At 40.0% G+C, this 26,907-nt stretch overlaps 1 protein-coding gene across 3 annotated transcripts in view; it reads left to right on the top strand.

Moving 5' to 3' along the window:
* Positions 1–26,907, top strand: part of DOCK11 (dedicator of cytokinesis 11) — a 203,717-nt gene that overhangs the window by 61,747 nt on the left and 115,063 nt on the right. For all 3 annotated transcript variants that reach the window (XM_065915011.1, XM_065915009.1, XM_065915012.1), the window contains 7 exons: positions 5,848–5,982; positions 8,383–8,560; positions 8,975–9,054; positions 10,521–10,604; positions 15,193–15,333; positions 16,549–16,761; positions 26,507–26,629. In XM_065915011.1, coding sequence (XP_065771083.1) covers positions 5,848–5,982; positions 8,383–8,560; positions 8,975–9,054; positions 10,521–10,604; positions 15,193–15,333; positions 16,549–16,761; positions 26,507–26,629 — 954 coding nt within the window. The remainder of the gene's footprint in view (positions 1–5,847; positions 5,983–8,382; positions 8,561–8,974; positions 9,055–10,520; positions 10,605–15,192; positions 15,334–16,548; positions 16,762–26,506; positions 26,630–26,907) is intronic.

The raw sequence follows: 26,907 nt of genomic DNA, 5'->3' as shown, positions 1-26,907 counted from the left end.
CCCCTCCCGATTTCTACATTGCTCCTGGCCCACCTAACTTTAACAAAGCCTTCAGACCATCCTTTCTCAGGGCTCCTGGTTCATTGAATTTAGCAGTACATAATTACCCTCTAGGGAACACACATAGGTTAAACACCCTTGAGATTTGTTACATAAAATGATAAAAGGCTCTCCTAATTTGAGAATACTAGGTGCTTAAACCTTCCTGCCTTCCATTATTGAATCAACCCGAGTGATAGAAGCCCTTTATTCCTGCTCCAGAAAGGGTTGTGTGGGGTAAATGTTCAAAAGGTTGTTCTCGAGCTCAGGGCCTTCAAGCTACTTGGCAGAACCTGATGCCAGAGAATAATCTCCTTTGGCTAACTCTGTTTTGTTCTTCTGGGTGGTCTGGGTAGGCCACTGGTCAGGATTCATGCTTCTCACTGAGTAAAGTGGGGCATTTTTCAGCTGTGTTCACCATCTAGGAAACAATAAAATGGGGGAAGAGGAAGAAGAATATGGGCATTGCAGAGAAACGCCCTTCTATTGGATGAAACCACTGGAGAATCTGCACTGGCGAATGAATTATTCATTCATTCCTCATTCATTTTGCAAAATTTTATTGCATTCCAGGCACTGTCACAGGTACTAGGGCTATAGCAGTGGATGAGATGTGGACCTTAACCGTTTTAAAAGAGACAGCAAATAGATACATAGATGAATAAGATATATTTGAATAGTGATGATTCTATGAAAAAAGGTAAAATAAGATGCTGCCACAAGGGCAGGTAGTCACAAAAAGCCTTTCAGAGGAGGTAAGAGTCAAGCAAAGACCTGAAAGAAGCTGTGGATATGTGGGGGAAGAGACTTCCAGGCCAAGGGGACATAAAGCGTAAAGGTCCAAAGGAGGCTTTTTTGTTTGAGGAACAGCAGGTAAGCCAGTGTAGCTGCATAATTAGAAATAAAGTCCATGAGGTAACCCAAGGCTAGAGCATGCACGTCATCCCAGGCTATGGGGAGGATTTCAGGTCTTAGTCTGATCTCAATGGGAAGCCATTGGAACGTTTGGGCAGGATTCTCTGTCATTGTCCTATGATTTTGATTCTAGTTCTGCTATTGCCTTGCCCATGTGAACTTGAGTGAGCTCCTAGTCTCTTAGTTTGCTGTTAGGTAACATGTGGATAAAGATGCTAATCCCCAAGTGACATTAAAAAAATTAGCTCTTGATTACAAAGAACTTGAGGCCATCAGATGAAAGGTATGATATAGAGTAATTACTACGATATAATAAATATGATATGATAAATAAATATGATATAGAGTAATATAGTCATTTTAACAGCTGTCTTCTTTTCAAAATGGAAAAAAATAACAAGGTAGACCTGTGCCCTAAATAGCAACATTAAAAAATGTCATGTTTCTGGGACTTCCCTGTTGATCCAGTGACTAAGACTCTGCTTTCCCAATGCAGGGGATCTGGGTTCAGTCCCTGGTCAGGGAACTAGATCTCACATGCTGCACCTAAGAGTTCATATGCCAATAACTAAAGATCCTGCATGCTGCAACTAAGACCTGGCACAGTCAAATAAATAAGTATACTTTGTGCTCAGATGCTCAGTTATGTCCAACTCTTTGCAACCCAGTGGACTATAGAGCCTGCCAGGCTCCTCTGTCCATGGGATTCTCCCAGCACGAATACTGGAGTGGTTTTCCATTACCTCCTCCAGGGGATCTTCCCGACCGAGAGATTGAACTGAGTCTTTTATGTCTCCTGCATTGGCAGGTGGATTCTTTACCACTAGCACCACCTGGGGAACCCCACATTTATATTAATTTATAAAGTCATGTTTCTGATTTCTGTTTTGATTCCATATGAGAGATTTAACTTATTTGCATAGTACATCATGTGAAATGCCGGGCTGGATGAAGCACAAGCTGGGATCAAGATTGATGGGAGAAATATCAATAACCTCAGATATGCAGATGATACCACCCTTATGGCAGAAAGCAAAGAGGAACTGAAAAGCCTCTTGATGAAAATGAAAGAGGAGAGTGAAAAAGATGGCTTAAAACTCAACATTCAGAAAATGAAGATTGTGTCATCTGGTCCCATCACTTCATGGCAAATAGATGGGGAAACAATGGAAACAGTGACAGACTTTATTTTCTTGGGCTCCAAAATCACTGCAGATGATGACTGCAGTCATGAAATTAAAAGACGCTTGCTCCTTGGAAGAAAAGCTATGACAGACCTAGACAGCACGTTAAAAAGCAGAGTCATTACTTTGCTGACAAAGGTCTGTCTAGTCAAAGATATGCTTTTTCCAGTAGTCATGTATGGATTTGAGAGCTGGATCATAAAGAAAGCTGAGCGCTGAAGAATTGATGCTTTTGAACTGTAGTGTTGGAGAAGACTCTTGAGAGTCCCTTGAACTGCAAGAGATCAAACCAGTCAATCCTAAAGGAAATCAGTCCTGAATATTCATTGGAAGGGCTGATGCTGAAGCTAAAGCTCCAATACTTTGGCCACCTGATGCGGAGAACTGACTCATTGGTAAAGACCCTGATGCTGGGAAAGATTGAAGGCTGGAGAAGGGGATGACAGAGGATGAGATGGTTGGATGGTATCACCGAATCGAAGGATATGAGTTTGAGCAAGCTCCGGGAGTTGGTGATGGACAGGGAAGCCTGGCGTGCTGCAGTTCATGGGGTCGCAGAGTCGAACATGACTGTGTGACTGAACTGAACCGAGAGATTTAAGATATTCCTTTCTTCTTTGAAAAGTATCTTAAAAGCTTCCCAGAAGTTGAAACCCAACATATATCATAAAATATTTGAATGAGAAGAAATCTTAGAGATCTTATGGATCTGTTGTGGGGACAGTCTGATGTCTATAGAAATGACTTTTTAAGAAACTTCCTTACTGTGCAGACTGTATGCTTTAAGCCTGTGTAGGAAATCACTTGGGGATTGTGGCCCCCAGCTGGGAAGGCGGGTGTGTTATTTGTTCATTTCCAATAAAGTTATATGTAGATAATGAAAAACAAAAGGAGGTTACAGATCGTGTAGTCTGATCCCATCACTTTACAACTGAGGAAATGGAGAGAAGGCAAGTCGTGAGACAGTTGCACTGCTGGGGAGCAGGAGTGCTGGGTGAGACTCAAGATCTGTGATTCCAGGCATCATCTCTCTTCCCAGATCTGCAAGCTACATTCCTACCTCAGTGTCACATTTAGACATAATTGCAGTGTTACAGGAAGTGATTGACTGTAATTTCAGATCCCTTTCCATCTCTATTGTAATGATCGTGCCTTGCTAATATTGGAAGTGCCGGCTGCCACAAAGCATCTTTGCTTGGTGAGGCAGCTGTACATGAAACAAATTTTGCAGGCTATAATTTGACTCTGTGCCACAACTGATTTGCTCTGTATCTTTCCTTCCTCTGGTGCTGGCTAAGGACTCTGCCAATGGATTCTATAGACTGTACCACTGAGTCTATGAACCTTGAGTTTTAGAGTTGATCATGGTTCAGATTCTAATCTGGTTGTAATTTTTTATGTTAAGATTTACCTGGAAAATTTATTTTTATCGTACATAGTTTTTGTGATAACTTTTAAGAAGTGGTATTCTGTTCATTTGAAATGAGCTCATTGTGTCATTTTAGGTCTTCTGGTTCCATCAGTTTAATAACAGATATGAACCATTGTCATAAAAATAAGCAATATATACACACACACATATAATGACCATTATGATTAACTTTTCCTTGTATATGAATCTAGATTTCTTCAGTTACAGTTGCAGTAAACTTAAATGTGGGTAAAATGAGATCACACAGACACACACACACACACTTTCTGTACCTTTGTAATACAGTAATATTAACTTGATTGGTATTGAAAACCAAACTGGTATTTTTCTGCTTGAACTTCTTTCTACTGATTCCATATAGCCCACACAGTCCCTCCCTGAAATATATGCTATAAGCATTCACCAGTCTAACCTGTTAGGGTGTTCCTCATACTGGTATATTTTGTCATTCATTCTAAAATCAATGGTATTTGAACAAGTCAAAAATAACTACAAGTGTATGATTTCTTTTTTACTGATTTTCCTTAAAGGAAATGCCCTTTAACGTATTTTTATATTTTGCCTACTCATGCCATAGAGAAATAAATTGTTGATATTTTGGATACTTTGCCAGAAGTTAAGTAGTTTTCAAGAATAATCTTGCCAGATACTACTCTTTCCTTAATTAAAGTTCTTAAAATAGTCAGAGATCATACTGGATAGTCATATGGGTTATTGAAAACAGCAAGCTTAAATCTGAAAACTGACTTCTGTAAGACAAGATGCATAGGAATGCATTTCTTCAAAATGATCATCAAGAGACTATTTCCTATTCTGTCTCCCCATTCCCATCCTGAAATCATTTTAGATCTCTTGTCCTGGGGAATTTTACTATAACAAATGCTGGATATATCTTGCAGTCTGTGGCTTCTTTCAGCTCTGAATCCCTCTTTCCCACCTCCTTCAGCAGGTCCAAGACTCTTTAAGGGAGAATAGAGGGGCAGTGTCTGAGTCTTTGTGACCCCATGGACTGTAGCCCACCAGGCTCCTCTGTCCATGGGGATTCTCCAGGCAAGAACATTGGAGTGGATTGCCACGCCCTCTGCTAGGGAATCCTCCCAACCCAGGGATTGAACCCAGTTCCCCAGCATTCCAGGCAGATGTTTACCAACTGAGCCACCAGGAAGCCCAAGAAGACTGGAGTGGGTCTTCCCGACCCAGTAATCAAACTGGAGTCCCTTGCATTGCAGGTAGATTCTTAGCCAGCTGAGCTACCAAGGAAGCCCAGAGGAGCTTCCCAGGTGGTGCTAGTGGTAAAGAACCTGCCTGCCAGTGCAGCAGATGTAAGAGATGTGGGTTTGATCCCTGGGTCGGGAAGATCCCCTGGAGGAAGCACAGCAATCCACTCCAGTATTCTTGCCTGGAGAAATCCCATGGACAGAGGAGCCCAGGGAGCTACAGTCCAGAAGGTCACAAAGAGTTGGACACAACTGAAGCGACTGAGCTTGTACACATGCAGAGGGATAGAATAAATGCATCAGGCTGTCTTCCAGCTCTTCTCCAATTCCTGTGGATTTCACCGTGAGTTGCAGCAAGGGTACTCCTTAACTGTTAATCCCTAATTTCAAATGGATGGCCTGATCCCATTGGGCCTTTTAACGTAGATCTCAGCCTACAGGGCTTTCAGCAGCAACTTGTAGCAAGTGATGGTGCTCAGTGTTTCCCTCTGAGTACTTTCTAAGCTGGACTCTCAGGAATAGGGACCCTGGAGCAGCATAAGTGAGTGCAGTAAGGTCTGCAGGTGAGCTATAAATACATGATACAGGGTGTGTGTGTGTGTGTATTGCATATATATATGTATATATATATATATATAATGTATATATAAAGCAATGAATTGCATATATATATAATGTATATGTATATATATATAATGTATATGTAAGTGTGTCTGTGTATATATATATACACACATACAACTTGGATTTGTAGTGATGTGAATGAAATAATAAGAGTCCAGTTATGGTTTGCAATTAAACAGAAAAAGGATGCTGTAGTGAAATGGATAGTGATTGATATGCATAAATGCTTTATAAACTTTAAAGAGTTAAAATTTCTCCAGGTATTTGGCTGAGAGTTAAACCACTTGACTTCAAGCTCTCCATCTTAAGAAAGTGAAGATCTCCAAGTTGTCTGCAAATTATCCAGATATAATGTCTGTGGCAAACCCATCAAGGTGTTTTGTTCAGATGCCGTGTATATGTAACAAATGTGTCATTGTTGGTTTTTTCCCCATAGGTGTTCAAGAGACGGTATTTTTACTTAACTCAGCTTCCTGATGGTTCATATATTCTCAATTCCTATAAAGATGAGAAAAATTCAAAAGAATCTAAAGGTTGCATCTACTTGGATGCTTGCATCGATGTTGTTCAGGTAGGGCTTATGGAGGTAATATTTCTTTCTCTCTGGAAGAGGGTTGTTGATCTGTTAAGAACTTCAGTATTTTTCTGCCTTGATGAATTGCCTCTCCACCCACCAAAACGTGCATACTAAACACTCAGAATCCTCTTCAGAATCCCACTCTCCCTCTGTGCTGCCATTCAAGTGCTTTCCCAGTTCTCTGGAGTCTGCTCCAAAGTGCCTCTTGAATCCCTCACCTTCTTTCCATTCTCACTGTCTTCCTCGTGTTCTCTCTTATCCTCTCTTGCCTAGAGTCTTGTCTTCTGCCTTCTGATGCGTTGTTGTGCTCCACTCCATCTTCCTGAGATATAGATGGGGTCCTTCACTTGTCTGTTCAAAACCTTTTGGCTCTTGATTTATTGTCTTGCATAGTGAGCTCTAAAGATCCTACCAGGGCATTGCAGGCCCACAGTGATTTGACTTTTCCTACTAGCCCGCCACCCCCACCCCTGGCATCCCCTTCATACATTCTGTGCTCGCATCACTCCAGGCTAAGCACTCCACAGAGTGTCACACACATGTGCCTTTCTTATATTTGTTCCTCTGCCCAGCACATACTTCCTGTTTGAACCTTATCTTTTAAGACTTGGCTCAAATGGGCCTTGTACCATGGAATATTTTTTGTTTTCTTCCTCACACTCACTCCCACTAAGTATAACTATGCTCCAGTTCCCCTGTGCTACCTCTGTGCTGAGTTCTTCCCATTCCTTTTTCCATTATAGAGACCATGTCATATTCATGTCTGAGCCCCTTATAATAATTAGGAAAGTTGTATATACAGTAGGGGCTTAATACATGTTTGCTGATTTGAGTCACTGAGGGGGGCATGGATGTTAGGGTTAGTATAGACAGGGTGGGGAGTAGAGGACAGAGAGATGATTAAGTAGGAAGTTGATTGACCAAGCAATAGGAGCCAAGACTACAGAGCCAGCCCGGCCTGGTCGACTAGAAGGGGCACTGCGTTGATGGGGGAGGCAGGAGATGTCAGTTCAACACCCCCAACCTACCTGAATCTTAGTTTACAGAAGTGTAAAGTGGGATTAATAATATCTCCTCACTTTATTAAGTGAGATTGTCATGAGAAGCAAATGAAAAAACACTTTAAAATACCAAATATACAATCATCTATGTGAATAGAAGGTACCTTCTTTCATATATTGAATTAGCAAAAAGTTCATTTTTTTCTGTAACATTACAGAAAACAGAACGAACTTTTTGGCCAACCCAATATATGTGTGTGGCACCTTTCTTATCTTACTGGAAAGAAGGCAGCACATACAATTCCCAGATTTTCTCAATTAGCTCTAGTGCAGTTTGACCTTCCTTTACTGGGGCTCCCAGGCTCTGATTTCCCCTCTATTTATGATTCCCTCCTCCCAAATATTTTCAAATATATAAATCTTTAGGACTTGCTACAGCAGTTTAATTTCATTCTTTACTTTGAAGATGAGAAGGAGGAACTTTCTTGGATCCTTCTTGAATAATGACCATGCGGTGGAAAATTATTGATTCATGAGCCTTCCTTGAAATTAATGCTGAGGTTTGGGAGCGGGGGACAGTGTGTCATTTCTTTTGTCATGACAGAGAAAGCAGAAATATAAAAGAAGGTGTCATCATGTTTGATGAAAGGAAGAGGCTTTTCTTTTCTTGTGTGCTAGGATTCAGCCTAGGCCATTTCCATCATTTTTATTGAGAACCACATTTTAATATGAACCAACTACAGTCTTCTTTTATGCTTCTTTCATACTGTGATGAAAATGAATTGGATAGTGATATTGTATTTTATGGTGTGATATAAAGCAACTCCCAGATTTATTTCAGGTCACATTTGAGCTTGTTTTTAAGGGCTGCTTTTGAAAATCTATAAATATGCCAGGAAAACTTCCAGCAGGGTGGAAATAGTAAAACATTGGCTTATTTTTGTCGAGTTAGTTTGATTATTTAAATGTGAAGGATGTCAGAAGGCCTTAAATGATAATACCCACTCAACATGTAGTATTTTATGTCAACTTGGTGCTTATATTTCTGTGTTCAATACTGGTGGTGGTTTGGTCGCTAAGTCGTGTCCGACTCTCGTGACCCCATCAACTGCAGCCCACCAGGCTCCTCTGTCCATGGGATTCTCCAGGTAAGAATACTGGAGTGGGTTGCCATTTCCTTCTCCAGTACTCAATACTAAGGGGGATAAAAAAGATGTTTGACATGGTCTTTACATCATCTTGGAATTTCTATTGCTTGTTGAAAGAAGCAATTTTTTCTTGAAAGTATTGACATACATATGTGCTGAGCTGAGGTAAAAATAAACTAATGAAATCTAATATTAAAAGGGTGACTAAACTAACTGAGCACATGCCTTTTCTTTCTTCCCTATAGTGCCCCAAAATGCGCCGTCATGCTTTTGAACTCAAGATGTTAGATAAGTATAGCCATTATCTGGCTGCTGAAACTGAGCAGGAAATGGAGGAATGGTTGATAACTTTGAAAAAGATTATTCAGATCAATACCGACAGTTTAGTGCAAGAGAAAAAGGAGACGGTGGAAATAGCACAAGGTCAGAATTTTTTAATGGTTCATTATTGAGGTAAAGCCCTTGTGTTTAATCCATGGGAACGTCCTTTGTGTAGGGTGAATACAGAACTCTTAATCGTGAGGGTTGACCTACTTCTTCATTAAAAGTGACTGTGGAGGTTGATAGGTTTTTCTTTTCTTTTTTTTTTTTTTTAAAGAGTTGATGCTCCATTGGCTCTGACATATGAAATATAACCAGACTGAAAACAGATAGGGGATTCATGGCAGATTTTCAAAAGTCCATTAAAGTTTTCCCAGTGCTTTCATAATCAAAATTCTTTGTAATAAATCTAGTAGGAGAGGTTGGGGTGGGAGAGAGAGATAGTTAGGATATTCCTCTTAGGTGATTGTTAATGGTCTGCATGGTTTAGAACATCTGCTTTTAATGAATTTTCAGATGATGAAACTAGCAGCCAAGGAAAAGCCGAGAACATCATGGCCAGTTTGGAAAGGAGCATGCATCCGGAACTGATGAAGGTACACCTTTGTTATGGCAACTTGCCTTCAATCGAGACAATGCTAATCCTGCATATTAAGGCTGTAATGCTGGATTCCATTTGGCAATGTCATTTCTAAGTTAAAAATCACAACAAATTAGTGAAACAGGTAGAGACTGCAAAAGAAAAGTACACTGCTCAAGTTGGACCTGTTCAGTACCAACTAACAGTTTGGAAAGTGTTATTTTTTTCCCTAGGTTCCAAGAAATGCTACTAGATTCTTATGAATATTAATATTATCTGCTATTTCTTATTCAGTGTATTGTTCTTACTGTTTAGTCGCTGAGTCAAGTCTGACTCTTTTAGGACCCCATGGACCGTAGCTCACCAGCCTCCTACTGTCCATGGGATTTCCCAGGGAAGAATACTGGAGTGGGTTGCTATTTCCTTCTCCACATTCAGTTTAATTACTTTGTCATTCATAAGCTAAATATTATTCATTCAAGGTGCTATTGATGTAGATTGAACATGATATTCTGTCTAATTGTTTATGTTAATTTCATATGAAAATCAGAGTCTGTATGTGAATGCCTATCTATATGTATATGAATAATTTTATCAGATAAGGATTTTGGTTAACAGACATCATTTGTGTTGATTACTCTGTTCTTTGGTGTTTGAAATTAGCCAGCTTTGAAAGTGTAGATGTGATTATCATGTCTATGTTACTAGGTTACATATTTTACTCTATGGACTCTATACTAGATTAGGAGGTTATACCCTATTTATCTCCATTTAAATCCTTGCCAAATCTATTTATATTTTTACTTTATTCCTCCTCCTGAGCTATTAACTTATACAGCTTTAGATGTTACTTTTTTCTGTTTTAAATTTACCATTCTTTTAAGTTTCAATGTTAATATATTTTAAAAAATTTTGAAACACACTCATGATCCCCTGTAGATTTTAATGTGTTCCCTTTGAGTCTGTCATTTCAGACCATAGAGCCCATTATGTTTTTTCCTAAAGTGATAGAATCAGAATTACATATAATATACATTATATATATAACATATATACTCATGGATATATATATATATATTATATATGTATCATGGATGAGTAGCACCATGGATTAGTTCTCTTGTAATTCTCTTTTACATCACAAGTCTCTTGTATTTCTTTTTTGTACTATGAGTTGAATAATATTGTTGGTCTTAAAAAAAGTGTATAGAAAGTATAAATACTTGATTAATAGCACAGGTCATGATGACTGTAACTCTTGCCCAGCAAGCATTCTTTATCCACCTTAAGTACTTGGAAGTGGAGAAGAGAGTATATTTGAAGCTGTGTCAAGTTGCTAAGTTCTCATAAACTAGATCATTAAATAGCATTTAATACTGTTTTGAAGGAAGTGAAGTCATGATCAATACGTGTGTATATATGTGTGTGTGTGTGTATGTGTGTATATATGTATATATATATATTTGTCTGTTTCAATTTTAGTATGGAAGAGAAACTGAACAACTAAACAAGCTCAGTAGAGGAGATGGAAGACAGAATCTATTTTCTTTTGATTCAGAAGTTCAGGTATTAATGATATATTGCTTTAAATAATTGTTGCTTATTCAGATAGACAGTGTATGAAATGTTGAAATCACTGATTTTTGAACTACTGGGCATATATTTATTGCTTTATATTTTTTTGTCTTGGTTGCTTTGAATAGGTAGCTTAATAACTAATTTCACTAGGAGGGCTGAAAATATACAAATAGTTTGAAACTGTATATATGTATATATATATATTCCTCTCAATTCTTTATATTGTTTTCACTTCATCTTGCTCTTCAAAATCAATAAATTAAAGAATCTTTAACAATGGTTTCAGTGCCTTTAACACATTAAATACAATTGTAATCCAGTATCAGTGAAAATGTATAGTATAAGGAACACCAAGTCATATGAGACATGTTTATTTTCCACTTTTGATGTAGGCCTGTAGAACTGGGATAATTTTCATGTCTAGTTTAATCTCACTTCAGAGGGAAAGCGGTCCAGGAAAGTACAAATTTATGTGCACATGTGTATTTCACGAGAGTGAGGCACTTTTATTACTAAGATACTACTAAATATGTAGTTAATATTTAGTTCCATGATTCTTTTTAATTTTTATTTTTTAATTTATATTTTATATTTGTGTATAGTTGATTAACAATGTTGTGTTAGTTTCAAGTGTACAGCAGAGTGATTCAGTTACACATATATATGTATCTATTCTTTTTCAGATTTTCTTCTGATTTAGGTAATTCCATGACATTTTCCAATTAAATTACCAATTTTTAAAAATGGAAAACTTCTACAGTGTCTAAATGTTACAAATATTTTTCTTAATGGAAAATACTTCACAAGTAAATAAATTACTTGAGGGAAGATGAATCTTTTCGTTTTCTTTTCGGTTTTTCTATGTATTGTTGTTCAGTTGCTAAGTACTATCTGACTGTTTGCAACCCCATGGACTGCAGCAAGCCAGGCTCTTCTGTCCTCCACTGTCTCCCAGAGTTTGTGCAAATTAGTGTCCATTCAGTCAGTGATGCTATCTAGCCATCCCATCCTCTGCCACCCCCTTCTCCTTTTGCCTTCAATCTTTCCCAGCATCAGGGTTTTTTCCCAGTGAGTTGGCTCTTTGCATCAGGTGGCCAAAGTATTGGAGCTTCAGCTGCAACATCAGTCCTTCCAGTGAATATTCTGGGTTGATTTCCCTTAGGATTGACTGGTTTGATTTCCTTGCTGTCCACGGTACTCTCAAGAGTCTTCTCCAGCACCACAATTCAAAAGCATCAATTTTTCTACACTTAGCTTTCTTTATGGTCCAGCTCTTACATCCGTACACAACTACTGGAAAAACCATAGCTTTGACTATACAGACCTTTGTCAGTAAAGTAATGTCTCAGCATTCTTTTGTTAACTATGAGGGTTACTCCATTTCTTCTAAAGGATTCTTGCCCACAGTAGTAGATATAATGGCCACCTGAGTTAAATTGCCCATTCCTGTCCATTTTAGTTCATTGATTCCTAAAATGTCGATGTTCACTCTTGCCATCCTCTTTCTGCTTGACCACCTCCAATTTGCCTTGATTCATGGACCTAACATTCCAGGTTCCTATGCAATATTGTTCTTTATAGCATTGAACTTTACTTTCACCACCAGATATATCCACAGCTGAGTATTGTTTCCATTTTGGCCCAGCTTCTTCATTCTTTCTGGAGCTATTAGTAATTGCCCTCTGCTCTTCCCCAGTAGCATATTGGACAGCTTCTGATCTGGGGGGCTCATCTTCCCGTTTCATATGTTTTTGCCTTTTACTACCATTCATGGAGTTCTTGTGGCAGGAATACTGGAGTGGGTTGCCATTCCTCCTCCAGTGGACCACGGTTTGTCAGAACTCTTCACCCTGTCCTGCTGGTCTTGGTTGGTCCTACGTGGCATGGCTCATAGATTCACAGAGTTATGCAAGCCCCTTTGCCATGACAAGGCTGTGATCCATGAACGGGTTTTCTACATGAGATTTCTAATTAAAATCGATGGAATTTTTTAAATAGTATGCATTATATAAGCATTACAGTTTTTTTCTCAGTGAAAATGTAGCAATAAAATATAAAATAGTTTTGGGAAGATAGATTGTGTTTCTTTTTGCTTCAAACGTTTTTCTAACAAAAATTCTTTTAGTCTGAAATGGAAAAAGTATGTAGTCTATAAATAATGTAGAAGTTTTTCCTTAATAAAAATACCACATGAAAAAATAAAATTATCTGGGGAAAATTTATTTTAAATGTTTCCTCTTTTTTTTTTCCCCATAGCACTATTATATTATCTGTGTAAGTTCTATAATTTTTTTCCAGAAAGTGTATAGCAGGCCTTGGGAATGTTAGTTCTAAGATATTCATTCAGAAATTTACTCATTTGAATCATGTCTGAGCCTTTGATTCCCTTGTCGTCCTGTGTTCCCCCCTCCCCCGCCATCTTGATTGCATTCTAATTGGACATGTCAGACTCTTTGATTGTATACAAAGAAGCCAATTGACTGTGGTTGAAACTCCATCCAGTGTCTTTAAAAAATTTGTGGTGTAGTGTTTTTGTGGTCATGGAACAGAACTGATTTTATGTTTGTTTATCAGTGAGCTACAGTGAGAGAAAAATTTACAGTTGGGATGAAAGTTTGACCAGAAATTGAATTCAGTGTTAATTATGGAAGACCAGTTTTACCACAGAGAAATCCAGGTTGTGTGTACATTTCTAGGTAGGCAGTGCCATCCTATAATATCAGCCTTCCCTTCTGGCCAGAGTTCAGTGTCCAGAGACGAGTTTTCTACCACTGACTGTAGACAATAAAGAAACACTGACTGAAGGAGATGGTTCTGACTTTGAACTCCTAGGGAAGGCCGTATGTCCCCACATTTGTCCTCACAGGCCTCAGAAGGGAAAGGAATTGGGGGCTAGAGTGGTTTAGTCCAGTTTTCCTTCACATTCCACTGTCTGAGTAAGCTAGAAAGGAGAGCAGATAAATGGGCGGAAATTAGAATTGATCTCCATGGCAATGACTTGCCTCTGCTGGCTCCACAGATAGATAAGTGTTCAAGAGGGAGCTGTCTAGTCCCACACATTTGCAGATAAATAGACTCTGGGGGAAAAATTATGCTTTCAGGTACGAATATTATACTTTAGGCCCTTTTAAGGAGAGTTTTGTCAGTGACGCAGGCAAGGTCAGAACAGCTATAATTATCTAAGACTCTTCAGGCACAATACCTGTTTTGGCTTGAATTACTCAGGCAATTGAGAAAAATTCTTGTGTTTCTTGGCTTGACTTTTCCATACTGGCAATATATTCTGCTCAGATTCATCCAGTCAGTTCTCATCTACCCTCTCTCTGGTTTTATTGAAAGTATAGTAAGTTGTGCCACAGTCTATACTTTACATTTGTGAACAGAATGTGAGTCTGTTCAGACAATTGGAATGAGCAGATGAACTCAGATTGCCTGAGCTGGGTGAGCTGAGGGGGATTCAGTGAGTTTCTTTGAGGTGGGGGACGGATTCCTCCCCTGCTGGGAGGAATTTCTTGACTCCCAGTATCTTTTTTTAAGCTTTATTTTGAAGTACCAATAATTTAAAAAATATATCTCAGTGGCAGCCAGGATTCATCCACCAGCTCTGTTAGAAGCTGAGCTCAGTGGTTCTCAGTTTCCTATGCACACGCCTCACCCTCTGTCCATCATTTCAATGTAGGTGGTCCCCAGGGTTCCAGCCTCATCCTCCTCACCCTAGTTGGCACTGATTCTGAAATCCAGATCTCCAACTCACACCTTTCCTATTTTCCAACCACTTACTTGTATCCTTTCAAACTCAGCATATGCTAAACTGAAGTCATTGTCTCTACTCGCCCTCCCCCTATATCTGCTATTCATTTTTATTTCACAACTAAGTTTATAACATCACAATCTACTGAATTTCTACTGAATCTTCCAAGTTAGAGGCCATGGTGTTATTCTTGCCTCCCATGTTCATTCATGTCAAATTTGTTTCATGCACAGCTCAGAAAAGAAACAAAATTCCTACCATCCTGGAACACAGTATTTTGTGGGGAGGACAAACAATAAATAATGAAGTAAATGTTAAAAATAATGTTAGAAAACTAATTAAGGAAAGGGAGTATAGGCTGTCAGAGAGTATATAATTCTATATAGGGAGTTAAGGAAGGTCTCTCTTTGGGACCGCCAATTGATTAGAGACTTGAATGAAATGAGGGAGTAAACCATGCATCTATCTTGGGAGAAGAGAGTTCCTGACAGAACAGAAAGTTCAAAGGTCCTGAGGTGGGAGTGTACTTACTTGGTGTGCTGGAAAAATAACCAGAGACTGGTGGAGCTGAAACAGAGGGAGGGGGGAGGCTTGAGTGGTAAGAGTTGAAATCAGAGGAGCAGGGTCAGGAGTGAGGCAGGGATTTATATCAGTGTTAGAACCTTAGTGTAAGAATGCTACAAAGGCTCATTGAATGAAAAAATTAAAAGAGTTCAACTGAAGAATGGACGGAGATCTGTTAGATTTTGCAATTTTTACTTAGAGATCTATGTTCATGTAAATTCTATTTTGGGAGAGAAATGATTCATATTATCTGTTTTTTAGAGGTTGGACTTTTCAGGAATTGAACCTGATATAAAGCCATTTGAGGAAAAGTGCAATAAACGTTTCTTGGTAAATTGCCATGATTTAATGTTCAATATCTTGGGTCATGTTGGAGACAATGCAAAAGGACCACCCACAAACGTATGTATGACTTTTTCTTCTACCTCCCTTAAACCAGTACATTAAAGAAACTAGGTTTTTTTTTTTTTTTTTTTTTTTGCTGAGAACTAATTTACTGGGTGAAAATTCCATTGCTACATGTTACAATAAATTTGACATGGAAGAATTTTATTTGTCTTTCTTTTGCCAGAATAGGAATATGTTTTCATCTTGAGGGGATTCATGAAAGTCTTACCTATTCAAAATAGCAGACAGAGTAGGTAGACTCTTGACCTTCAGAAGGGACATATCTCCAGAACCTGGAAAATCCTCAAATTTGTAAATTTTACTAGAGAATATGACTTCTGTGAAATAGCCATGAATAAGGAATACCAAAGCCATGGAGGAGCACAGAGGCTGTGCAGTCAGCTTGTCTCACTCACTATTCTCACAGAGTGAATTCATTGTGTTCTGCACAGAAAATTCTAATTATTAGCTGTCACGGATCATTTGAGCTGCTTAGGAATACTTGAAACTATGAATGTAAAATCGCCAAAGAGACTGCATTTTCTCTTCACCTTTTTTTGTTTTTTTTGGGGGGGAGAGGGAGTTCTAGTTTATGTTTGAAAAGTATCCAGTGATGATTTATTCTCTTATGAAGTAGCTGAGATGCACTAGCAGACTCTTGGTGTGTAAAGGGTTAATCTTTATGCCATCTGGCATGAAATTTCTCTTTGTGACCAGCTTTCAAATGCCATCTGTAGAGAGGAATCATGTCTTCCAAAACTGCTGATGGGGCAAAGCTTTTGTCAAGTAATTTGATTTTGACTGATATTAGCTCTTATTAAATGCATAATCCAGTAAGCTGTAATATAGAAAAAGGGAAGATTTATTTCTACTGTGTAATACTGGCATTATTTTTAGGTAATTTCAATAAGCCTATGGAGAATTAAAGTTTATTCATAGAATAATTGATGTTCTTTAAGTGTGGCTTCTGATTTCCACTCATCATTTAAAAAAAATTTATAACATAAAATTGCACTGGACAAAAGTTAGAATTTGAGAGTCTGTTATTTAGAAAGCTCTTTTTCATATGCAAATGAGCCATAATACAATTTAGCTGAATGTTGAATTCAGAAAGGAACTGTAATCACAGAAACTTGAAGAATAAAAAAAATTTTGTGTAATTTGTATCCCTCCCCCATCCCACCTAAAATAAAAGTCATTGTTTAAAAATGTAATGTTTTTCATTCCTAGGTTGAACCCTTTTTTATTAATCTTGCCTTGTTTGATGTGAAGAACAACTGTAAGATTTCAGCTGACTTCCACGTAGACTTGAATCCCCCATCTGTCCGTGAAATGTTATGGGGCCCTTCAAACCAACCAGCTACTGATGGTACCCCAAGAGGCTCTTCACCTGAATCTTTCATTCACGGAATTGCTGAATCTCAGTTACGCTACATAAAGCAGGTAAGGAATCTTTTAGCCTTGGTAGCATGTTCCGAATAAGAAACAGAAAGACCCTTGGGTTCTTTCATAGTTTCAGGCCAATGTTTCAATGTTTTCATGGGCATTCCGTCTTTTGTAGGGTCTGTGTATAGCTGTTTTTCTGGTGACTGAAGTCGGAGGGGATAAAAGGGAAAACGGCAGATATGCTAATAATACCCTAGTGAAGTGGGACGTGATGGGAATCTCAAAGGAAGTATTTTGCGAGATGGAATGCAGATGACACAGACACACCCCTGGACTCATGCACATAATTTTGAACAAGGCAATAAGTACCTGAAAGGCTGTTTTCTTTGAAGAAAAAGTTGACCCTAGAATAACCTTCCCTCTCCCATTCCCTTTTCGAGTAGGTAGCTTTAATGGAGCATAAACACTCCTTACACAAGGAGTTCTTATGTTGCAGCCGTCCTGCCTGTTACAAAGAATCCCCTTTAGAAGGAGCCGAACAGTTCCCTTGCATTTTGACCTCTGATCAGACCAGCGGCCTTAAGAGGTTAGGCAGAGCAGAACTGACAGTTTGCTTTCTAGACTTTTGCAACTGAAAGGAAATTAGTGTTGCAGAGAACTAAAGCAGGAAGAAGCAGAACAAAGTAGCTCACATTGTAAGATTAATTTTACCCCCAATAAAAATGCTATTCCTTTCATGTCTTGGCTATTGTAAATAGTGCTGCAGTGAACATTGGGTGCATGTGTCTTTTGAAAAGAAAGTGAGAGTCGCTCAGTGGTGTCCAACTCATTATGACTCTATGGAATTCTCCATTCCTGGAATCCATTCATGGAATTCTCCAGGCCAGAATACTGGAGTGGGTAGCCTTTCCCTTCTCTAGGGGATCTTCGCAACCCAGGGATCGAACCCAGGTCTCCCACATTACAGGCGGATTCTTTTTTTTTTTTTTTTTTTTTTTTGCGCAGGTGGATTCTTTACCAGCTGAGCCACCAGGGAAGGATGTGTCTTTTAGAATTGTGGTTTTCTCAGGATACATACCCTATTAGTGGGATTGCTGGGTCATATCGTAGTTGTATCCCTAGTTTTTAAAGGAATGTCCATATTGTTCTCTATAGTGGCTGTACCAATTTACATTCCCATCAACCATGTATATAATGCACTATTACTCAGCCATAAAAAGGAACGAATTTGAGTCAGTTGTAGTGAGGTGGGTGAACCTATAGAATGAAGTAAGTCAGAAAGAGAAAAACAAATATCATATATTAATTTATATATATACAGGGAAGAGACGTAGAGAATTGACTTGTGGACACAGCAGGGGCAGGAGAGGTGGGACGAATTGAGAAAGTGGCACTGACATATATACACTCTCATGTGTAAGATAGCCAGCTAGTGGGAAGCTGCTGTGTAATACAGGGAGCCCAGCCTGGTGCTCTGTGATGACCTAGAGGAGTGGCGTGAGAGGGGGGAGGGAGGCTCTAGAGGAAGGGGACATATGTATAATTACGGTTGATTCGAACTGTATAGCACAAACTAAGACAACATCATAAAGCAGTTATTCCCCGATTTAAAAAAAGTTACTTTTTTTTCCTGATTATAAAGATGAACACATTATTATGTAGAAAATTCAAAGAATACAAAAAGTACTAAAGAAGAAAATAAAAAATCACCTCCCATAAATGATAACTATTAACATTTTGGCCAACAGTTTTCTAAGTATCTCTGTTGTGTATATGTGAACACATACATTATGTGTACTCTTACACTCTGTATTATACTCCTGCTGTTTTATACCTACTGTATTCATTCAACATCATGTTTATCATCCTATATCACTCTCTGGATCAGTTACATTCTTATTAAAGAATAATATGGTGATTTAGCTTATTAAGATATTTCTAATTTTGGCATATCATAAATAATGCTGCATTATTGCATCCTTGTAGCTCATTTGTATTATCTCCTTAGAATAAAGTTTAAGCAGTGGGCATTTTGGTGTCAAAGATTATGCTCATTGATACAGATTGCCCAATAGTAGGGGACCTGACATGTGTTGTCACTCCCCTCTATGGGCTGTGGATCTGTGGTCATTTTTCCCCATGTTACCCCTCATTCCCTTGGTTTGTTACTCGACTGTGGTTGTCACATATATGAACATTTCACTCTGACGGCCTGTGCTTCTAAAAGAAAAATTGAACAAAACTGTATTATAAGAATTGGAGAACCTGCTATTGAATTATATGTTGAAAATTTTCCACACAATGCCAAATAAGTCTTTGTAAGCCAATGATGTATTTGCTGCCTTATTTCAATGTGTTCAGCTGTTTGTTCAATGCAAGAAGTTTGACTTGTAGTTTCAGATGTCATGCCATTTATAACCCAGGTTGGAAGAAAATCAACATTTTTTTTTAATGTTTCTTGTGTGCCAGAATCTTCCACTGATGTCTCATGTAAACATGATTGTCTTATAAAATAAAATTATGACTGTTTTGCAGATCAGGGAGGCTAAGTAAGCTGCCTACCATGGCAAAGCCAGTAGTGGTGAAGGAAGGATTTGAACCTCGGTCTGTTTGAAAAACCTGAGGCAACAAAATTAGGCAGAATGTTATTAAATGCTGATATGTATAACACATTGATCACTGAGGACAGCTTTCTTATCTCTCCTTGCTGTTCTTTGGAAATCTGCATTCAAATGGGTATATCTTTCCTTTTCTCCTTTGCTTTTCACTTCTCCTCTTTTCACAGTTATTTGTAAGGCCTCCTCAGACAACCATTTTGCCTTTTTGCATTTCTTTTTCATAGCGATGATCTTGATCACTGCCTCCTGTACAATGTCAGGAATCTCTGTCCATAGTTTTTCAGGCACCATCTATCAGATCTAATCCCTTGAATCTATTTGTCACTTCCACTGTGTAATCTTAAGGGATTTGATTTAGGTCATACCTGAATGGTCAAGTGGTTTTCCCTACTTTCTTCAATTTAAGTCTGAATTTGGCAATAAGGAGTTCATGATCTGAGCCAGTCAGTTCCTGGTCTTGTTTCTGCTGACTGTATAGAGCTTCTTCATCTTTGGCTGCAAAGAATATAATCAATCTGATTTCGGTATTGACCATCTGGTGATGTCCATGTGTAGAGTCTTCTCTTGTGTTGTTGGGAGGTGGTGTTTGCTATGACCAATGCGTTTTATTGGCAGAACTCTATCAGCCTTTGCCCTGCTTCATTCTGCACTCCTAGGCCAAATTTGCCTGTTACTCCAGGTATTTCCTGACTTCCTATTTTTGCATTCCAGTCCCCTATAATGAAAAGGACATCATTTTTGGGTGTTAGTTCTAGAAGGTCTTATAGGTCTTCATAGAACCGTTCAGCTTCAACTTCTTCAGCATTACTGGTCGGGGCATAGACTTGGATTACTGTGATATTGAATGGTTTGCCTTGAAAATGAAGAGAGATCATTCTGTCATTTTTGAGATTGCATCCAAGTACTGCATTTCAGACTCTTTTGTTGACTATGATGGCTACTCCATTTCTTTTTAGGGATTCTTCCCCACAGTAGTAGATATAATGGTCATCTGAGTTAAATTCAGTCATTCCAGTCCATTTTAGTTTGCTGATTCCTAAAATGTCAACTTCACTCTTGCCATCTCCTGTTTGACCACTTCCAATTTGCCTTGATTCATGGACCTTACAGTCCAGGTTCCTATTCAGTATTGCTCTTTATAGCATCGGAGTTTACTTCCATCACTAGTCATATCCACAACTGTGTGCTGCGTTTGCTTTGGCTCCGTCTCTTCATTCTCTCTGGAGTTATTTCTCCAGTGATCTCCAGTAGCATATTGGGTACCTACTGACCTGGGGAGTTCATTTTTCAGTGTCCTATCTTTTTGCCTTTTAATACTGTTCTTGGGGTTCTCAAGGCAAGAATAACTGAGGTGGTTTGCCATTCCTTTCTCCAGTGGACCACTTTTTGTTAGAACTCTCCACCATGACCCGTCCATCTTGGGTGACCCTACACTGCATGGCTCATAGTTTTACTGAGTTAGACAGACTGTGGTCCATGTGATCAGATTGGTTAGTTTCCTGAGATTGTGGTTTTCAGTCTGTCTGCCCTCTGATGGAGAAGGATAAGAGGCTCATGGAAGCTTCCTGATGGAAGAGACTGACTGAGGGGGAAATTGGGTCTTGTTCTGATGGGCAGGGCGTCCTCAGTAAATCTTTAATCCAATTTTCTGTTCATTGGTGGGGCTATGTTCCCTCCCTGTTATTTACCTAGGGCCAAACTATGGTGGAGGTAATGAAGATAATGGTGACCTCCTTCAAAAGGTCCAATGCATGCACTGCTACACTCAGTACCTCCAACCCTGCAGCGGTCCATCACTGACCCACACCTCTGCCAGAGTCTCCTGGACTCTCAGGGCAAGTCTGGATCAGATAAATAAAGGACAGAAATGGTATAAACCTAACAGAAGCAGAAGATACTAAGAAGTGGTGGCAAGAATACACAGAATAACTATACAAAAACGATTTTCAGGACCCAGATAATCATGCTGGTGTGATCACTCACCTAGAGCCAGACATCCTGGAATGTGAGGTCAAGTGGGCCTTAGGAAGCATCACTAAGAACAAAGCTAGTGGATGTGATGGAATTCCAGTTGAGCTAATTCAAATCCTAAAAGATGATGCTGTGAAAGTGCTTCACTCAATATGCCAGCAAATTTGGAAGACTCAGCAGTGGCCACAGGACTGGAAAAGGTCAGTTTTCATTCCAGCCCCAAAGAAAGGCAATGCAAAGAATGCTCAAACTACTGCACAATTGCACTCATCTCACATGCTAGTAAAGTAATCCTCAAAATTCTCCAAGCCAGGCTTCAACAGTACATGAACCGTGAACTTCCAGATGTTCAAGCTGGATTTAGAAAAAGCAGAGGAACCAGAAATCAAATTGCCAACATCCACTGGATCATCAAAAAAGCAAGAGAATTCCAGAAAAACATCTATTTCTTCTTTATTGACTATGCCAAAGCATTTGACTGTGTGGACTTTGGAAAATTCTGAAAGAGATGGAAATACCAGACCATCTGACCTGCCTCCTGAGAAACCTGTATGCGGGTCAGGAAGCAACAGTTAGAATTGGACATGGAACAACAGACTGGTTCCAAATAGGGAAAGGAGTATGTCAAGCCTGTATATTGTCACCCTGCTTATTTAACTTATATGCAGAGTATATCATGAGAAATGCTGGACTGGATGAAGCACAAGCTGGAATCAAGATTTTCGGGAGAAATATCAATAACCTCAGATATGCAGATGACACCACCCTTATGGAAAAAAGCGAAGAAGAACTAAAGGGTCTCTTGATGAAAGTGAAAGAGGAGAGTTGAAAAAGTTGTCTTAAAACTCAGCATTCAGAAAACTAAGATCATGGCATTTGGTCTCGTCAACTCATGGAAAATAGATGGGGAAACATTGAAAACAGTGACAGACTTTATTTTTCTGGGCTCCCAAATCACTGCAGATGGTGATTGCAGCCATATAATTAAAAGACGCTTGCTCCTTAGAAGAAAAGTTATGACCTACCTAGACAGCATATTGAAAAGCAGAGATATAACTTGCCAACAAAGATCTGTCTAGTGAAGGTTATGGTTTTTCCAGTAGTCATGTATGGATGTGAGAATTGGACTGTAAGAAAAACCGAGGGCCGAAGAATCGATGCTTTTGAACTGTGGTGTTGGAGAAGACACTTGAGAGTCCCTTGGACTTCAAGGAGATCCAACCAGTCCATCTTAAAGGAAATCAGTCCTGAGTATTCATTGGAAGTACTGATGTTGAAACTGAAACTCCAATACTTTGGCCACCTGATGTGAAGAACTGACTCATTTGAAAAGAGCCTGATGCTGGGAAAGATTGAGGGCAGGAGGAGAAGGGAATGACAGAGGATGAGGTGGTTGGATGGCAACACTGACTCAATGGACATAAATTTGAGTAAACTTCGAGAGTTGGTGATGGACAGGGAGGCCAGCGTGCTGCAGTCCTTGAGGTTGCAGAGGGCTAGACATGACTGAGCGACTGAACTGAACTGAACTGATGTATATAACACAATGGGTGTGGAGGGGTTTGGAATGTGAGGAGGCTTCAGGGGTTGAAAGTTGGCTTAGAAGATGGCACAGAAGTTGTGGGACCTGAGGGAGGCTTCAAAGGAGTAGATGAGATGTGTAGAGGTAAGAACGAATGGAAGTGGCCTCACATGGCTTGATCATTTTGCACTCTTTTCCTAGATCCAGTAAAGATATCAGGAAGTGGTCATTTACTTCAAATAGTTGAACATTTCCTTTTGAAGAAGTCTTTTTCTTCAACTTCTTCCGTTTGGGACTAGAATGCAGTACTGTTTAGGGAGAGACAGTATTAGCAGATCTGAACAGTAATCTGAGCTCAGTGATAGTTTTTTTTTCCAGCAATATTTTTTTTCAGTGTTCCTCTAGGTATTTTATCCATATGAAGTCATTTATTTTCTCTTAATATTTATTTATTTAGCTGTGCCAGGTCTTAGCATGTGGGATGTGGGATCTTTAGTTGTGGCAGTTGAACCCGGGCTCCCTGCATTGGGAGTGTGGGGTCTTAGCCACTGGACCACCAGGGAAGTCCTTGTATGAAGTAATTTAATTCTTACCACACCCTAGTAAAGTAGATAGGTGCTATTCCTATCCCTGTTTTACAGATGAGGAAACTGAGGCACAGAGCAACCAGGTGACTCATTCAAAGTCCCAGAGCTACTGTCATGAGGAACAGGACCTGAATCTAGCTCTAGCAGGCCCCAGAGTGCAGCTTCCCGCCCCCCCCCACCCCCCCGCTGTTCTGCTTCCCTGTCACCCTAGAGAGGGACTTGGCACTTCCCTGGCACTCGTGGGAAGTGTGAAGACCCCATCCCCTGCAACAAGGCTGTTCAAGCGGCAGCAGGATCTATAGGAAGAGGCCACCCACTCCCAGGGCTTGGTGGATGGTGGCGCTTGGGGGCTCTTCTAGGCTCTCCCCATCTGCTCCTTGGAGAGTCTTTCTCTGTAGTGGCTTTCTGAGGAGCAACAGGTAACCACAGGAAAAGGAAGAAGCTGAGTCCATTGAGTAGTTTTGCCTTCCTGACACCAACCAGCTACTGTGACCAGTCACTTCACTCTCAGCTGCCTGACAGTTCCTTCCCAAGTGCCTGGACAGAGCTCGGTGCCCCGGGTCCCTCAAGATGACCTAGGGTGGGGTTGTGGGCGAGGTGCTAACTCTTAGGAGTCTGTTTGTGTGCTCCCCACTGGGGGGCAGCAGGTGTGGAGCTAGGGAAAAAGGGCACTGCTACCACATGGCCTGCCATGTCCTGGGGGGCTAAGCACTGGGAACTGGAGTGGGGACACCCGGCCCATTCCTTAGAGGGAGGGATCAGTGATGTGGGTGACAGTCACTCTGAAGAGAGGCAGACAGAGCCATGCCCCCGTGGTGGGAAAGGAGGGCCTTGTCCTGAAGATCCAGACTCCCAGCCCACCTGGGATTCCAGGGTGTCCTCTAGCTACCCACCCAGCTGCATCTCATACCACGCCCCTGTGTTCTGGGGCGTGGGGAAGAGCTGGAAGCTAAGGGGCAAAAGGCAGAGCTGCCTCAGAGAGTGTCCCCCTACCTCGGAATCCTGGTTAGTTGAACAATGAGCATCGCTATTCTTTAGCATTCTCATGCGTGTAAGGTGCCCCATCCCAGAAAGCACTCGGCCCTGTGCCAACCTGCTGAATTTGCTCAGTACAGTGGGGCTGCTAGTGAGAGCAGTAGTCAACGGGGCTCACACAGTCAAAGCAGCTTCCTCTGATCAAATTGTCAAATCCTTTGACACAATCATGTTCATTTCTGGCATCAGTGTAGGGAAGTGGCTGGAGTAGTGGGCACGGAGGGTGCTCAGTGAATGAATGTTAGTTGTGGCAGTCAGCAGCGTTGCTCTTATCCAGCTTTATCAGGTGAGACAATGGGAGCCTGTGTTGATAGGCTGAGTGGCTCTGTAGCCTGGGCTGTGTTGTCTGAAAGCCCTGACTGCAATCGTCACCCACTTACTCACTGCACGAACCTCCCTAAGCCTCAGTTTCTTAATCTGTAAGAAGTGTGTATCGTAGTACCTGTGTTTGAGGGTTTTTATGAAGACAAGAAAAAAAGTGAAAAATGTTAGTGGCTCAATTATGTCAAATTCTTTGTGACCCCATGGACTGTAGCTTGCCAGGCTCCTCTGTCCATGGAATTTCCCCAGGCAAGAATACTGGAGTGACTTGCCATTCCCTTCTCCAGGGGATCTTCCCAAAGACTAAGGGAGAGGACCTGAATCTAGCAGTGCACAAAAGCTATCTAGCACAGTTATGTGACCATCGAAAGCCTGAGATCGTGCTCAAGGTGCACTGTTCAGCATACTTTCTGTGGGTTGCTCCAGCACTCTGCCAGCTGCATCTCATACCCGGGCAGCATGCTGCTGGCAGAACCAAAAATCTGGTTCTGTGACCTTGAGATGTTGGTTACTCTGGTAACCACTTACCTAATGTGCATTACTTCACTGAATCCACTCAAGAAGATTACAAAATAGCTATTCCTCTTGTCATAGCCCATTTCATAGATGGGAAATCTGAGCTATAAAGAGGATGTGACTTTATCTAAACCCATAAATAGTGGGGCCAGAATTTGAACCCAGGAAATTTGACTCCTCGAACAGCTTTTAACCACTTTCTTCCATCCTTGCTGCTTGGGAATCTGGAGGTGAATCAGACAAAATCCAGGACCCTTAAACGTCATTTGGATTTGGGGGGATTACTTAGTGTCCTCCACTGAGTTTTCTCTTCTTTCCTGTCTACCTCAGAGAGTTCTATCTGCAACAGATGACCTCATGGGTCTGAAATGCTTTGAAAACTGGAACACACTATCTTAACACAGTTGGTAATATACTAAGCAGACAAAATAAAACTTGGTAGAGTTCCAATGATGGGTTTTTCCATTCGAATTCACTTGTGTGATGCTCCTTTAAGCAATAGACATCACCACCTAACAGACTATTTGGAATATATTATATTTGGAAAGAGCTGAGCTGGACACAAGATGGTATAGTTGTTCCACATGGAACTTGGTAGCATCTACATTAGTCCCTGAAACAAAGTGTTTTGGAACAAAAGTAGTTTTTGGATTGTTTGTCCTCTACCTTTACATTGAGAGCACCAGAACTCTTCCCCTGCAGCAAAGGAGTGTTTTCTATAGGATGATTTAGTTTTTATTCTATGTAGAACAGTAAAGTATTTTCATCCTTCTTAGCTACCTTTAGTAGTAGTTAAGGGTGAGTGAATTGCCCTGGAGTTACTGGCAGCTACCTTTAAAAATGCATGTCCTGTCCCACTTCAGAAATGCATGCTATTTTAGCCTGTGCTACTTTAAGCCAAACAATACACATTGTATTGATTAGGCGTAAGGATGCAACTTGCATACACCGCCAAACACAAGAGGCTAAGCAGTCAGGGTGACACCTACACTTTGGGGACTAATAGATGTGAGACTGGTGACAAGATTGAAAATCTATATTAAAAGGAACATCAATCAGGACCTTTGAAAACTGTATGAATGGAAACGCTATCTCTTACCAGGGCCCTGGACATGATCCTATGTTGAATATCAATATTCTGTGCTAAACACACTGCTAGGAATCACTAACCAAGCAACTGTATGCATGAAAGTACATTAAGGAAAAATCTAACAGAAGGAATTTTTTTCCAGGGAATTTTCTCAGTGACAAATCCACATCCTGAAATTTTCCTGGTTGCGAGAATTGAAAAGGTTCTCCAAGGAAACATCACACACTGCGCGGAACCCTACATCAAAAATTCCGACCCGGCAAAGGTATTTATAAAGATCATTTGTGAGGATTTCAGCCAAATGCAAAATTTGCTTTTTATTGATACTTTAAATGATACTGTCAATGATGCCTCTAAAAAGAAAGACAATAACAACAACAAAAAACCCAACATTCTTTCAGCATGCAATATATTCTGAAAATATTGTGTGCTCTGTGAGAATGCATGTTTAAGCTTGAAAATGACTTTTTCCCCCTTTTCACATGGCAATCTGATTTTTGCTTGTTTATTAAAATCAGAGCTAAAGGCTTTTAGGCAATATCT

The sequence above is a fragment of the Muntiacus reevesi genome, chromosome X (genome assembly GCF_963930625.1).
Source record: "Muntiacus reevesi chromosome X, mMunRee1.1, whole genome shotgun sequence".
Lineage (NCBI taxonomy): Eukaryota > Metazoa > Chordata > Mammalia > Artiodactyla > Cervidae > Muntiacus > Muntiacus reevesi.
Note: the sequence above shows the minus strand (reverse complement) of the source record. Positions and strands in the feature narration are given on the sequence as shown.